Source organism: Sinocyclocheilus grahami, unplaced genomic scaffold (assembly GCF_001515645.1).
Source record: "Sinocyclocheilus grahami isolate Dianchi unplaced genomic scaffold, SAMN03320097.WGS_v1.1 scaffold288.1, whole genome shotgun sequence".
Taxonomy (NCBI): Eukaryota; Metazoa; Chordata; class Actinopteri; order Cypriniformes; family Cyprinidae; genus Sinocyclocheilus; species Sinocyclocheilus grahami.
This window is the reverse complement of record NW_015505467.1, coordinates 1,569,944-1,586,004: the sequence shown is the minus strand read 5'-3', so window position 1 is coordinate 1,586,004 and position 16,061 is coordinate 1,569,944. Positions and strand designations below refer to the sequence as shown.

The following is a 16,061-nucleotide window of genomic DNA, read 5'->3' as shown; positions in this document are numbered from 1 at the left end:
CACTACAGTGTGGAGAGCTTATAATAACACTATTAGAGAGCGCACACAATACAGAGGGTGGGGGGGGGGGGTAGAATGGAAAGGCAGTTATTACCTCTACCAAATGAGCCAATAGAGAGAAATCAATGAGCAAAAAAGGACTCTGCTCCACGCTTCAGAGCGTCAGACTTTTAGCTCATCCATATGCTAACATCAAACTCAATTAAAATCAATTGCAAGTTGATTCCCCATTAAGTAGTGAGGGGCCGTGACTGAGAGAAACAGGTTGAGAAAAAAATATTAAGAGCAGGACATTATTTAAAAATCATGGAGGAATGAAACAATCATGGAGGAAGAGGAACAAGCAGTGACTCACTACTATTCAAAAGCTTGGGGCCTGTAAGATTCTTTTAATGTTTTTGGAGTTTTGCAGTCAGAGCTACATTTATTTGATCAAAAATACCGTAAAAACAGTAATACTCTCGAATATTATTATAATTTCAAAACCATTTTCTATTAATTAATTAATTTATTTATTTATTAAAAAGTAATTTATTCCTGTGATGGTTAAAGCTGAATTTTCAGCAGCCATTACTTTAGTCTTCAGTGTCACATGATCCTTGCTGCTCGAAAAACACCTATTATTATCAATGTTGAAATCAGTTGTGCAGCTTAATATTTTTCGGGTAACCATGATATATATTTTTTTCAGGATTCTTTGATGAATAGAAAGTTCAAATGAACAGCAGTTATTTTAAACATTATAAATGTCACTTTTGATCAATCCTACACATCCTTGCTGGAAAAAAAGCATTGATTTCTTTCAAAAATAATATTCTTACTGACCCTAATTAGCACAAAAAAAAATGTTTCTTGCCCGTACAAAACTCGCTATCACAATTCTAGGGTGTCATGGATAGTTGCCAGGATGTTACTGTTTTGAGCATTTTTAGCATGTTACTATGCAGTTGCTAGATGGTTACCTACTGATTCAAGTCCCTATATATGTCTCAGATCCTACCGTCAATGTAAGTTTATGGGATATTTTTGGCCATCTCCAATTGCTCAGTAAAAGCCCACCTCCTCACAACAAGCCACACAATTTGTACAAATACGTGTTCGTAGTTCAAACAGTGTGGGGCAGGTTACATCAGTGGTCTGCATTCCCGCGGGACCCGACCAGATTTTTTGCGCTGCGGGATTAAATTCCTGAATAAAACGCAGTAGCGGTCGGTAACTCTAGTGTCATTTGAACGGGAGCGGGTGGTCTATCAATACTCCATTCCCGACGTCCATTTAGAACAGCATATTGCGCTCAGGATGCACGCGCTGCACGCATGTTTTAAACGTCACACGTTTTATTTGCGTGGTCTGTGCGCAGCATGTGCATAACCATGCTCAGAGCAGGCTGTACCTGTGGTAAATATACAGCCCTCAGACAGAACAGGCAGGTTGTCGATGAGTGACAGAGCAGAATAAGGATGGAGCAACGTGTGGATGCGCTGTCCTTAAAGGACGTTCAACTCGGTTTTGTTTATATTTTGCTTAGCCTATAATTTATTTTTAAATGAAAGATGTCGTATTTATTTATTTTTCTCTGCGACACTTTTCCTACTGTGTTAACAGAAAAATGTCAAACGAATTTAGTATTTTGACAAGACGAATAAAAATAGCCAATAGGCTATTTTTGTACAACCTACATTTTATTTATTTTTTCTCTCTGCCACACTTTTTCCCTATTGTGTTGTCAATGTCAAACGAATTGTATCCTGACAAGACGAATAAAAATAAGAAATAAAATTTTTGTACAACATTTTTATTTTCTGACACTTTTTTTTCCTACTGTGTTGCATTAAATATTAAACCAATTTTGTGTCTTAAGATAATTCATATAAATTCAAGTCAAAGTCAATAAATTCTTGACAAGACGAATAAAATAAAAATTTTGCGCAGACTACACTTTTATTTGTTAGCCTATCTCTCTTTCTTTCAGTAGCGGAAATTTAAATGTGAGATTCTGGAAACGAGATCTAAATTTAGCGGGAACGGTTGGGTCGGGAAGAAAATTATTCTAAGCGGACAGCGGGTGAACAAAGAGTGAATATATAGCAGGAGCGGGTGGGTGCGGAATAGAACCTTGCGGGAGCGGGACTAAAAAAACAGTCCCGCGCAGACCTCTAGGTTGCATGGCAAAGTTTATTAGTTTAGTTATATGAGCAATAGCTACCGTAACAAGCCTTAATAGATAAATAACAAGCCTTAGCACTAAAGAAAAAGACAGAAAGAGAGCAATATACCCAAACGTAGGCATTGTCTTAGGATTCCTCCAGAGGACATGTTCTTCTCTGCTTCGATTTCTGTGAAGTTGAGTGAACTGGCGAAGATCAGCACATCCACGAGATTGATCAGCCTCTGCAAGAACATCAGTGACGCCTCCACAGACAAACCCTGAGATGGCTCAATGTTCTCCAGCTCATGCTGCAAGACAGTGTCATCATCATCATCATCATTACTGCAACTGCAGCCTTCATAATCAGCGCCATCTTCACTCAAACCTTCATAATGTACTGATGGTCACCTTTATCATCGCCCTCACTTTTCATTATCATGGCTATTGTAATCAAATTACACAAAATCATTAAAGTAAGAATATAAATGATCATCATTAAGACGGGCCAGCACACTTTCTTCTAATGAGATCGGTGTTAATTTAGTATGTACACATTATCACACCATGATTTAAGGGTCCTCTCAGACTTGACTGAAATGATCCTTTTACTCTGATGTGAGAGCTGCTGTGAATGGCATGGGAAACCATCAAGGATCTTGAAAAATATGGGAGCTTGGGATTTTTTTTAGACATTTCCTGTATGAGGCAAAGGCTGCAGATAGGATTTGAAGTCAACATGAAACTGTGTCTGCAACCCATTTTACTTTTGTAAAATGGCATCTTGAGTGAAACAGGATATTTAATGAGAAACAAATATGTTGATTGGGGTATAGCTTTTCTATCAGAAATTGATTGGATAGTGAACAGTATAAGTCGTTCCATACAGGAATGGATCTGAATGCAAATGTGCAGGCCATTCCCCTCCTGAAACACTACTGATTGGACAAATTCAATAAACCTAACTGTCCTAACTGTCCTTTAGCGGGACTGAAACACATCAGTGGCACGGGAAATGCATTACATCATGCCACAACACTTGAGATGCCAAAGTGAACTTGATGGAAACACACAAACATACTAACCGTAGAAGAGGTGGCTGCAGACAGCAGAGGAAGGATTCCTCCACAGGCCATGATGAGGTTGTCCACCACCTGAGAGACTAGATGGACAGTGTTGTGCACAAACACTACGTTCTCACTGCTGTTCACAAAGTCCATAACTGTCTTAGTTGAATGACTGTGGGGAGAAGTGAGAAAACTAATTATGAAATGATAAAAGAAGTTATGAAACTTACTAAAACATCAAAGGGAGCTGTCTGTGAGGCAGTAGAAGGGTAATTCAAGGTAATCAACATTCTCATACTTTACTTTTATTTTTAACTATAACTATGAATAGCATCTGTCGATTATAAAAAACAAACAAAAAAAAAACACATTACACCCTTAAAAAAAATTCCTGATTGTGTGGATACTATTGATATGACTGGATTTCTCAAACAACAATTAGATTAAACACCTAAAGGTTGTTAATAAATATGTTTTATCAATACTGATTTTACAAAAAGCTATCATATAGATATTTTATCCCTTTGCCTATTTGATCTTTGGTTCCTGGTGTTTCTCTCACCTTCTCCACATCTGCACATCAGTCTCAATAGAGAACATCAGGTCAGTCAAAAGGCGCTGGTGCACATGAGACCACTTGAACTCTGGGATACGGAACATAGTGGACCGTGCCGAAGACGAGCCCTCATTGCCCTGACCTGAGGGGCTTGAGGCAGCTGCTTGATTTGCGCTCAGATTCTGCAAAAAATACACAATTATTCTTCTAAAATTAGTTTTGTGTGACCTAAAGAGAAAGTCATTTTCTTGCCCTGTGAAAAATCTCAGTTTTTCATATAATCAATAAATTTAGTACATTTCTGTAGGTCTCAACCTGGTATCATGTTCCTCAGTTATAAATATTGCAAAACTTACTGTTGAGGTGTCCTTCAGCTCCAATCTCTCTGTGTCTGAGGCCACACTTGACACATCCAGTCTAGCAATTTTAATCTCTTTGGTTTTAGTTGCTGAGGTCTCAGTCCCTGCTGCCTTTGGAGTGTCTTGGTTAGTTCCTGGATCCTGTGAGATACTCTCAGCGCAAGGGCTAACCTCTGCCGCAGACACCTTGGACAAATCTGGAGGAAGTACTTCTGGGGTTTGCTCAGCCTCAACAGCACCATGACCAGCTGTAGTCTCTTTGTGAAGCTTGGTCTCATCGATAGAGGTGCTTTGGTTTAAATCCACCTCCACCATGGGAGCTGGTTCAGCCTTGGTTTCCTCTACTTTCTCATTTTGTAATGGCTTCTCATCTTTTTCGGTTTCCAGCTTCTTTTCTTTCTCTTTCCCATCGTCTTCCTTTTCTGCACCATTGTCATCAGTCTCACCCGCTGTAGCTGAAACATAAGAAGACTCCTCTGTGCTGTCATCACTGACCTTCACTAAGTTGCTGACTGAGGAAACATCTGTGCTATCTTCATCCGTGATGGAGGACCCAGTTTTGCTGGTCTCCTGGTTTGCCGAAGCCTCAGAACTTTCTTCCACTTTAGCTTCCTTTACAGCTTCAGGAGAAGAATCTCCAGGTCTTTTTTCTTTATCTTCTACTTGAACATTTAGTACAGTTTCAGCAGTGCTTGTTTTACCATCATCTTCATCTGATATCTTCACAACTTCAGTTTCAACTCTGGCATCCTTGTTGGTTGCAGTCTGAGTATTGTCCACATCATCTGTTACACTCAGATCAGCTCTTTCCTTCTCGTTTACCCTACCTTTAGTCATTGTGATGTCAGCCTCAACTCTTTCCACTCTCTCATGCTCTCCATCCATGTCAGCCTCCATATTTTGCACTTCATTATCCTTTCCTGGTTCTTTCGTAGTGTCCTGTTCACCTTTATCCCCTTTCTTTGTCTCTGGTGAGGTGGCAATGGTATCTGTCTGTCTCTCTTCCTCATCTCTGGCCAGAATATTGGACACTGTGACTGGGATCTGGGCCCTGTTTTCCTCATTGTCTCCAGGCTGATCAGTGACCTTCTCCTCAACACGTAGCTCAATTACTGTAGATGGAGCCGTCTCGTCAGCATTCAGCTCACCATTGGTTGAGGCAAGGAACTGAGAATCGTGACTGGCTCCAGATACAGTTCTGATTCTGCTTTCAGATCCTTCCTCAGAACCCATCCGCTGGTACTCAAGGAACATGTGGGCCAGATTCTCTTTGTGTTGCTCAAAGGTGACCTGATGAAACAGACAGTAAGAGAGTTTGAAGGAATGTTAATTATGCACAGGAGCAAAAAGTACATTCTCAATCAGATCAAACTAACTGCCATACAGTATAATATAGAAGTACTATATAGATATAATAATATATTATACGACTATATGGCATTGATATATATATATATATATATATATATATATGTATAAATGCCACTAGGGTCAAGACTCAGGAGAACATTTGTTTATGTCATGTGTTTATTTAATGATTCCTGTCAAGTTTTATGTATGGAGCTACACTGTACAATTTTAGCTTTAAAATAAGCTATTATTGCAAATTACTGCTAATTATTTACGTTTTAAAGTGATTAATATTTCAATATGTTATTTGTTATGAATTTGTCCTATAAAGAGATCTTAATATTTATATATATTAAAAAATGTATTCTGGCACTTCAAAAAAAAATATTATTGAATATAAAAATATAATAACAATAATAAAAATCTGAACTATAGCCTGACCAGGCAGGAATAAAAAATACTGTGAAAAGAGAGATGGTTATGTGTATTTAGGACTACAATTAGCAGCAGACAGTGCATAGCATCTGCAGATACAGAAGTCTGAGCACACCAAAACACACCTCAATTTATCAAACGAACACAACAGACAGAAAGTCAAACACACCACTGGGGAAACGAGAAACAACTTGCAGCTTCCACACCAATGCCGGCATTTGCATTTAGGCAAGAAAGCCTTATTATACGTAATTAATTGGCCGTTATTGTTCTAAATTAGCCTGCTACAAGCCTGGCCATTAATCTTCCATGTGGTCTGATTGGTAATCCATGGCTGTTTGCTCTGAATGGACAGCTCTGAAATGTATTGCTAGTTTTCTTTCTCTCCTGACTCTCTTCTTAGCAAGACCATTAGTATGGGCTCAATTCGGCATTTAACATTTAGCTATTAAATCCACACGGTGCATTTTCAGAAAAACATTCACATTCTGTGATTAGATACCATATGAAGGGACGGAGCCTTACAGATAAAACCACTAAATTTCGAATAAACGTCCAAACATATCTGGAAGGCCTGCAAGGCATTTGAGGATTTGTGAAAAATGAAAGTTAGAACTCATGTAAACCACTAAGGGTTTAAAAGCTGCACATGAGGCCCCATATTTTCCTGTTAGGTATTATCTTCAAGAATCAGTAAGTATACCATATGCTGTTAAATGTTTAAAAAATCCTCATATGCACACTAAAAGCACCTCATTGTCTGGCAGCTCGCTACAATGCGTATCGTACCAATAAAGTATTACGTCATGTGAAAAGCATTAGTTACCTTACTATAACCGGCAAATGGTGAGCCCTTGGTGTGTTGTAGAGATAAAGTTACTCTGGAAAGGGGGTAACTATAGAAATGTGGTTTTGAAATATAGTCTGTATGCCACCGGGTGGGCTAGACATCAGTTTCAATCTCATCTTATTTAATTCCAGTCAACTTTCTAAACTAGACGTGGGGCATGGAAAAACCTACAATTCATCTAAGAATATAGTGCAGGTTTTCATAACATGACAATGAGCTTTGAATCACCAGGCTAAAAACTGCACTTTACCAGCCAAAAATTCAAAATTAACAAATAAAAATTAAGTACAAGATAGATAATTAAATACATGCATGCATCCCTAATTCAAGGGAAGATTCATCCAGCATCAGACTGATGATCCAGCAGAACTTGCAGCAATCAGACTGCAAGCTCAGCAACAGACAGACACAGCGCTTAAATCACTGATCTTAGATCAGCAGGGAGCAGTCAGCCAGACTCTCACTGTAGGGCTGGTAGGGAGCCCCATTTAGATCAATAGATAGTGAGTAACCGCAAAACAAAGGGGAAATAGGGACCCTGAGAATGCTCTAATTGGATTAGCTAAATGTGATTCCATTCCTGCAAAAATCAATGTGGTCAGTAGACTGAATCCCTTCTTTTCTGTCCAAAAGACACTGTTAGTTTTTTTCCCTCCCTTCGATACTCTCACAGCTGTCTGCATAAGTGTACAATAAAGGTACACAAAGAGAAACTCAGGAAAGACAAGCAGAATGACTCTCTTGTTTTAAAAATCTAAATATAACATTAAAAGCAGCAAAAGCACCTGCGAAGCAAAACTATGTATTTAGTTTTGATCCACTGACAGATTTTTTTCACTAGCTGGGCTTACAATAATACAATAATAATACTAAGCTACTATACAATAATACTAAGATGAAAGAGATTGCCATCATAGAAATTTCTGTACGATGGCTAAATAAAAAAGGTTGGTCATAAAACACTCAGGAAATTCTTTAAGCTTTGCTTTTGTGATGGTATGATAAGCTTGCAAAATGAATGTCAAGAAAGTGAATGGTTTATCACTGTCAATGTCAATGTTACTGTCAATGTTATCCATGTTCTAAGGCCAGTTTTCATGCCAGCCTATGAGTTTATTCAATACAGACTGACTGCAGGCATGCCTCTATCTTTACAAGCAATGTTCCAGTACTGGATCCCATTGTCTTCTAAATCCATAGTATTGCTGTTGTCAAGTACGATAAGCAGTTTCATGACACCACAAAATAGGCTTGACGTTGTTAGATAGGCAGGTCATTCCTTCCAACATCTCCATTAGGCCCAGAATCACACAACTGTCAAAGACGACAAGCATCTTTGTTTTTAAATCTGTTTCTTGTTGGTTAACAAGAATTGTTAAGAATGTTAAGAAAGTGCAAGAAAATAAAGATTGAAAAGAAGGTACTGCTTGAGCTGCAGGGTATAAGAAGTCTTCCTATAAAACACCATAAAGTCTCTTTACTTTCTAGAGGCCAAAAATGGGTAAGGGATATTAATAGTGGCATAAAGTATAGGTCAAGATAATCACACAATTCACCCTCAAGATATAATACAATTACAATTTTTTAGTTTATATATGAGCAATATCACATGAGTAGCAGTGAGATATGGCCGTATATCAGCACGTGATTCAGCCGTAGGTACAGTAATCACAGCTGTGCTGATATACAGCCATATCACACGGCTACTCGTGTGATATTGCATTTATACAACAGTTTGACCGCATGAGTGTGTAAAGACATAAAAAACAACAACGGAATGTCTTTAAAAACCCCTTTTGTGTGGAACTACTTCCTTCCGCCATAGATTCAAATCTCAGTTTGACAGTTTACAGCTGAGACCAAGCCTCGTCGCTAATTTGAAAATGTCAGTTTAGAACCATCAGGAACACACACAAGATTTCCCAATACTAAAAACTACTATTAAATACTATTATTATTTACATAAAATATTATTTATTGAATAATAATAATATATAATAAACAACAACAGCCATCATAAAAGTTGCTAGGCAATTCAGTCAAAAATACAGCTGAGCGCTGAACAGCCGCTGACGCCCTGGAGCTCACATCTCCGAAAGCAGTGAAGCAAATTTTCATATAGTCATTGTGTTTATTAATAAATCACATATTTGAAGTCTAAACAAGTACATTTTCACCCAACTCTTAAAACTAAATTCTGTAACACCAAAACAGTACTATTTATAACATTATAGTGGATTTGGGCATCCACCATGACACTTGCTGTGAGAAATACTGCAACCGGAGTGATACAAACGGTGAAATGGTTGGAGTTCTGTATTTACTAGAATATTGCACCACTGGAAAAGGCTCTTAGCCAATATGATGCTGAAATAATGTGCTCTAAATAAATACGTTCTTATAAATGCTTATATGCTAATTCATGACTTTGCTTCAGAATACTTTCTTCTTCCCTTGGAGAACACAAAAGCATAGTGTGATGCCCCAGATGAGATAACAGAACTCTCAATAGAGCATTCTAGAAGGAAACTAAGGGCTCCAGAAGAGCAGCCACTTTTGCAGGACCATTACAACGTCTCCTTCACCCATTAAGATGTTCTTTAGAGGAACAGAAGAGTGCTGACTAGGAAAGCATAGAGGGCACCAAGTCTTTCACAAGGTGATCACTTGCAGCAGAAAACTGTCCCTACAGTAACTGTGTGGAGCCAGTCTCATTTATGTGCAGTGCTGGGACAGAGGCACCTTGGGTAAGCTGTGGTGTCAGCAGGCCCATCTGCGGAAACATCTGTCTGCCTACAATGGGTTGGCTGGAAAGGAGACTTCATCTCTTTTTAAACACACATGCCCAGTAAAACACAAGCAAGCAACAATCAGACAACAGCACACTTGCTGAAATCTTTGTGTTAAGAGTATTATTATGTAATGAAAATGAACTGTAGTCACAGAATGAACTCAATATAAAATTATATATTTAAGAAATATTTCATGTTTATGTTATAATAATATATTTAAGAAATATTCTGATAGACAGCACTCTACAGTAAACTGGAAAAACAATTGAGCAGGTGAGGAGAAAAAACAAGCTTTGCATGCTTGTCTAAATATACGTATGTTTGCCCAAGAGCATGTATTTATTTACCAGGGGGTTCCCAAAAGGCTGGTTGAATTTATGAGGACTTGTCCTAATGTTTGCCAAGGCCATTTGAGATGAATATTAAATGTGTTCAAACATGGGGATCTGGAGATCTTGTATACTACAACCTAAAAACCACACATACCATTCAGCACTCACATATACTGTGCATCACTAAGATGCAAACACACGCTCTTTCTATTCTACACACAATGTCTCTCCCCCCCCCCCACACACTCACACACACACACACACACACACACAGTCAGCCCCTGCAGCTGAAAGGGAGAGCAACAGTGACAAACAGCTCTCCTACTCCAGAGTTGGCAGGAAATCTATCACGCCGGACAATAAAATTGCAATTGAGTTTCTTTAGCTTTTTTTCCCTCAGCAGATGCATGTATCTCTCTAGCTCTGCGCTGCTGCACCTTTTCAGTTCATAAGCACAACCCCCTTTTCTGTTTTTAGATCAGAGCAGAGACGCTGTAAACAGAACAGGACCTTACCTGCATTAATCTTGTGCAATTATAGCGCAAAAAAGCAATTACAGGCTTGACCCATAGGAAGGGGAATGATCAATTTGTGTGCACTTGCTCAGCAGTGAGCTACTTAAGGAATGCAAGCACGCTCAAATATAACATGTCTGCATGAAAAAAGAATGAACACAAAGCATGCTGCAATACTTTATCGCTGCTCAATCCACCAATAGATTATGTTTTATTTTACTGTGTATAATGTAATTTGACAATTAACTATGGGGTGTGACTGAAAAAAATAAAATTTATTATTATTTTTTTTTTAAATAAGGTATGTCTTTACATATTACCTCTGAATTAATTACTTTCGCTGGTATTATTCAAATTTGTAAGTCATTATGGATGAAACAGCTGAAAATGAATAAACATAAATGTCAATGAACCCGTTTGTTTCATTTTTAGGAGTTTCTCATATGAAATGAATAAATTACAAATACATCAGTGTTGTAATATGCTAAATATTTTACCAAAATAATTATGAACCATTTAAGACTATTTACAATGCAACCCATTTGCACAATACACATTCTTTATGAAATATAATTGAAAATATAAACCACCCTAAATAATAATGTTTTTGTTTTGAGTGTGTGTGTGTTTCTTCTTGTGTCATTTTTAAAGGTGAAGTGTGGAATTTGTATTTAAAAAACTAAATTATGAGATTAATATGCAGAGACAACTGACAGTAAAGCATTGATAGCAGATGTGCCAAACTTTTTTAATATGGAGGGCCAAAATTCAGTTTGGCAATACTGTTATTTAAAAAAAAAAAAATCATACAAGATTAATGGTAGTTGTTTCGTTTTGAGTTATATCCCGACAACTAGATAGCAGTCAAACAGTGACAGGAAATACTAGCATAAGGGCACGCCACTAATGTTAGCGTTAATATAGTTCACTGCTAGTAATGGAGGATGAAAGAATTGTTCCAGTTCCCGCCTCGGTATACAAAGCTGAAATGTGGCGTTATTTGAGCTTTTGTGGTAACGTCCACCGCTTGCCGTGTCCAGTCACGTGAAAAGCCTTCGTGCGGGGCGCGGCGGGCGGTAGGGTCGTGGTGGGGGTGTTTTGTGCAGTTGGGGTGGTGCTCGCGACACGGTCTCGGCGATTCCACGCGGAACATAAATACAAAACTGAAAAACCTGTGAAATCCAAGTTGAAATTTTTATTTATTTTATTGCTTCAGAATCCTGCAAGCACTTTATTTTTCATTGATGTTAAGCAGAAGTAATTCTTTTGTTTAGATCATAATGTTGTGACATTGTATGTTACAATTGTAAACTTAAACTGTGACCCTTTAAAGCAGGGTGTAAAAAGATATATGGTCTTTTTACAAAATACATTTTATACATACATTTAATTAAAGGATCCAGCAAGTAGTGTTGTTTTTGGCGGCCTGTTTTAATTTTAGTTTTAGTCTAGTCTTTGTGTGAAGCTATCATTTTAGTTTTTATTAGTTTTAGTCACGTTCATACTCTTTTTAGTCTAGTCAAGTTTTAGTTAACTAAAAGTCTGAGCATTTTAGTCTTATTTTAGTCAGAATTATCCATGACTATTTTCGTCTAGTTTTAGTCGACGAAAACTGATGACATTTTAGTCTAGTTTTAGTAGACGAAAACTGATGACATTTTAGTCTAGTTTTAATTGACGAAAACTGATGACATTTTAGTCTAGTTTTAGTCAACGAAAACTGATGACATTTTAGTCTAGTTTTAATTGACGAAAACTGATGACATTTTAGTCTAGTTTTAGTCAACGAAAACTGATGACATTTTAGTCTAGTTTTAATTGACGAAAACTGATGACATTTTAGTCTAGTTTTAGTCAATGAAAATTGTATTTTAGTCTCTATTTAGTAATGCAATTCTATTTAACCCAGTCAATATAGTATAAGTACCTAATGTTTGTAGTAGGCTATAGACGAAACCAACATTTTATTTTTAGCCAAACCCATTTCAAACAAGGTTATCTTATATTATTGTTACCTTATAGCAGTGGTTCTCCACCTTTTTATATTACGTCAGCAATACAAACCAACCTGATTTATAATATTATAGCCTAAATATTATGATATCTAGTCGATGACATTCATTGAAATAAATAAATAATTCTACTCCCCATAAATAACACCCAATTTTGTGAAATTCGGCTTCGAAAGGAGTAACAGCAAAATCATAAGCGGAGTTTCACTTTTATGCGTGGGGGGGCACCCACTGGCAGACGAGCCATGAGCACTTTTTTATATGTTCTACATTTCATGTATTTATGTAACACATATTCTACATTAAAAAATACATTTAGAATGAACAATAACTGATGTACAAAGAGTAAAAAAAATAAATAATAATAAACATACCTAATGCAGAAAAGCCGCCTCTTTTTCTGAATTGGGCAGATGACCACTATCTTTCACAATTTTCACGTCATAGCTCAGACGCGGGCAGGGTCTCGGGCCTGTTTTAGGCTTCTCCTTATTTATATATTTTAGACATCCATCAATTAGTGATGAAAAAAGATTGTCGCGCTGGTGGAAACAACAGGAGACTGTGCTACCGTGACTCAACAGCGGCTCGACGGTGTTTAGTGTCCAGCAGCAGCAGCATGTATGGTGCGTGCCGTCAGCGGAGCTGAAGAGTTCTGTGTTCAAATGCACGCAATAGGCTTAAGTTTGCCGCAAAGCACCGGCAAAAGTAATTACCATAAATGCATCAGGGGGAAACAGTAAGGAGATATTTGAATTATTTACTAATAAACTAGTGTTTTCTGAGTCGGTGTCACAAGGATGAAGTTGTCGATCCTGACTCGCCATCTCTTCATTAGACGCGCCGATTAGAGAGAAGTGCATCTTTACGGATTATGATCATAATGAAAGAGTTTTTGTTTTTGATTTGTTTTATTTCGTTAAGTAGTAATTTAAAGCTTTCTATAACGGAAGACGCTCTGATTTGAATTTACAACATTTATTTTACCAACCAAACATGTTAGAAGTACACACACATACATTTAAATAAAGACGAACCCCGGCTGGCCGGCCATCGGTCCCTTTCTCTGTGTCAGACTTAACTTTGTTTGGCTTAAGTCTTCTAAAGAGGAAGTGACGTCGACCTGATGCAGCCCCTGAAGTGAGACACGGGAAACAGAAATACTGCAAAAATAATAATAATAACGCGACTAAACGAGACGAAATAAAGTTATAACATTTCGTTTCGTCTCGTTTTGGTCAATGAAAATGAAGAGACATTTTAGCATAGTTTTTATTTTGTAAACCACATTTAGTCTCGTTTTTATTCGTCAACAATATTGCATTATACATTTAATTATCGTCATCGTCACATGACTAGCATTTTCGTTGCGTCTCGTCTCATTTTCGTCACGTGATAAAGGTTTGTTGATGACGATATTTAGTCAAAATTTTCGTTGACGAAAGCAACACTACCTGCAAGCACTTTAATTGTTCCCCCTTTACTCGTACTACACAAAAAGTGGTTCAATAACGTTGAATGTTACAGGGACTGATTATTGCAAATGCAGATCCCACTGTGTTCTGTTTTTTATTTATTTATTTATTGCTAAGGTTTGCATATGGTGGTGTGTTCTTAATGATTTCCTAAAATCATATCCTATTCTTAAAATAAGAAATATCCCAATATATTGCCTTGCTTACATTATCGCAATGTATCGTATCGCAACCCCGGTATCGTGATACGTATCGCATCGCCAGATTCTTGCCAATACACAGCCCTACAATTTACATTTATTTTTGTAAATAAAATTAAAATAATTCCCTTAATCACTGTGGCTCTGTGGTGCTATCGAGACATTTTAAGATGTTTATTCTAGAATCCCGACCAGCCTGACATACAGTAGCAACACTGGCCTAGTCAGTGGCATAAGTCTGTGGAAGCTGTTTGTCCAGCCAATGGGAGATGAGAAGTGTTTGGGAAACCCGTCATTATTTTTGCAATTCCCTTTGGGTAGTACCACAGAAATAACAAACTTGAAGTAAATCTGAGTCTGTAACAAGACTGCATATGCTGACGAATAAGCACACTGAGCACTACAGACCTCACTGCATAGCACAGCCCAGCTGCACCCCCAAGTGGCCAGTGACAAGAACTCAAGCAGAGCGAAGCAATGGTGCAATGCCAGCAGCTGGTGCCCAAAGCCACAGTCTGACACCAAATGACTTCACTACGCTTGGAACCATGTCCATATTACAATATCAATAGAGCATCTTAAAATAGATATTTCTGAAGCTAGAAAGCTCAGAAAACTGAGAGTTCTAAAATACGTTAAAGAAGCAATTCAATCTGTAAATAAAAGTATGAACAGAGGGTTTGGCAGTGGAAGAATTCAGATTCGAATCTGAGAAGTCTAGTTGATTATAGAGCATAATAACAGTCAGGTTTCTGCAGTGAGAAGCCAGTGGATTACAGATGATGCAGAGAGCCTGAGCACAGGAGGGGAAAAGGCAATGAGAGAAGGAACCAACTACAAGAGTACAGTCAGTGCTGAAGAAAGGAAGAGAGACATGGTGATAAACGTTTTTTGATGGACTTTTGAAGGAGGCAAAGTCCAAAAATTTGTACACAACAACCACTTAAAAGTTTGAGGTACTACTATTATTCTATACTATTATCATGAGGTAATACTATTATACCTATTCCTATTCCTCTCATCAATGAATCCTGAAAAAAACTATTACAGTTTCCACAAAAATATTAAGCAGTATAACTGTACTGATACAGATAAGAAATGTTACTTGAACAACAAATAAGCCACCAAATATTAAAATGATTTCTTAAGGATCATGTGACACTAAAGACAGGTGGTTGCTGAAAATTCAGCATTGCCATCAAAAGAATAAATAACATTTTAAAATATATTAAAATAGAAAACAGTTATTTCAAATTGTAATAAAACTACACAATATTATTACTACATGTACTATACTTTTGATTAAGTGAATGCAGCCAGGGTGAGCACAATAAACTTCCTTCAAATTTTTTTTTAAAAAGTAGTGTATGTTCATTTGTTACTATTAGCTGTTGTTCGGTTGTAATAATAATAATAAAAAGAATAATACAAATAATAATGTAGGCATAAATTATTTCCTGTGTTCTATGAAAGAGCACCAAGTTTTGTGAATTCGAATAAACATTCATGACTGCAAGTAACATACGTGTAATACATCCATCCATGTGTTGTTTTGTGTGCGCGTTTGGGTCCTAACCTTGGAATGCGTAATGGAGAGTGTGTCCACCCACACGCGCCAGCCACCCCACTCATACTTAATGGAGTGATAAAGAAGGATGCGAAAGATGGCGTACACCATCTCTGTGATCTTCTGCTCCTCGCTGTTCTTGGGGTTTATAAAGCACAAAGACAGCATCCACTCCTGCCACACCGAGCACTGCAAAAGACTCCTACAGAAAAGAACAAGTTCATAAAAAACCTGTACTCACCATGTAATCACCATAATTAGATGTATTTAAAAACAGATTTAAGTAACAGAGTGTGTGAGTGTGTGTGTGTGAGTGAGTGAGTGAGTGAGTGAGTGAGTGAGTGAGTGAGTGAGTGAGTGAGTGAGAGTGTGAGTGAGTGTGTGTGTGTGTGTGTGTGTGTGTGT

General features: G+C 37.6%; 1 protein-coding gene across 1 annotated transcript in view; it reads right to left on the bottom strand.

Moving 5' to 3' along the window:
- LOC107600653 (lipopolysaccharide-responsive and beige-like anchor protein) overlaps nucleotides 1-16,061 on the bottom strand; it is a 312,032-nt gene that overhangs the window by 208,206 nt on the left and 87,765 nt on the right. The window contains exons 21-25 of the mRNA XM_016292600.1: nucleotides 15,666-15,858; nucleotides 4,126-5,418; nucleotides 3,776-3,951; nucleotides 3,232-3,385; nucleotides 2,277-2,457 (exon numbers count right to left, since the gene is read on the bottom strand). Coding sequence (XP_016148086.1) covers nucleotides 2,277-2,457; nucleotides 3,232-3,385; nucleotides 3,776-3,951; nucleotides 4,126-5,418; nucleotides 15,666-15,858 — 1,997 coding nt within the window. The remainder of the gene's footprint in view (nucleotides 1-2,276; nucleotides 2,458-3,231; nucleotides 3,386-3,775; nucleotides 3,952-4,125; nucleotides 5,419-15,665; nucleotides 15,859-16,061) is intronic.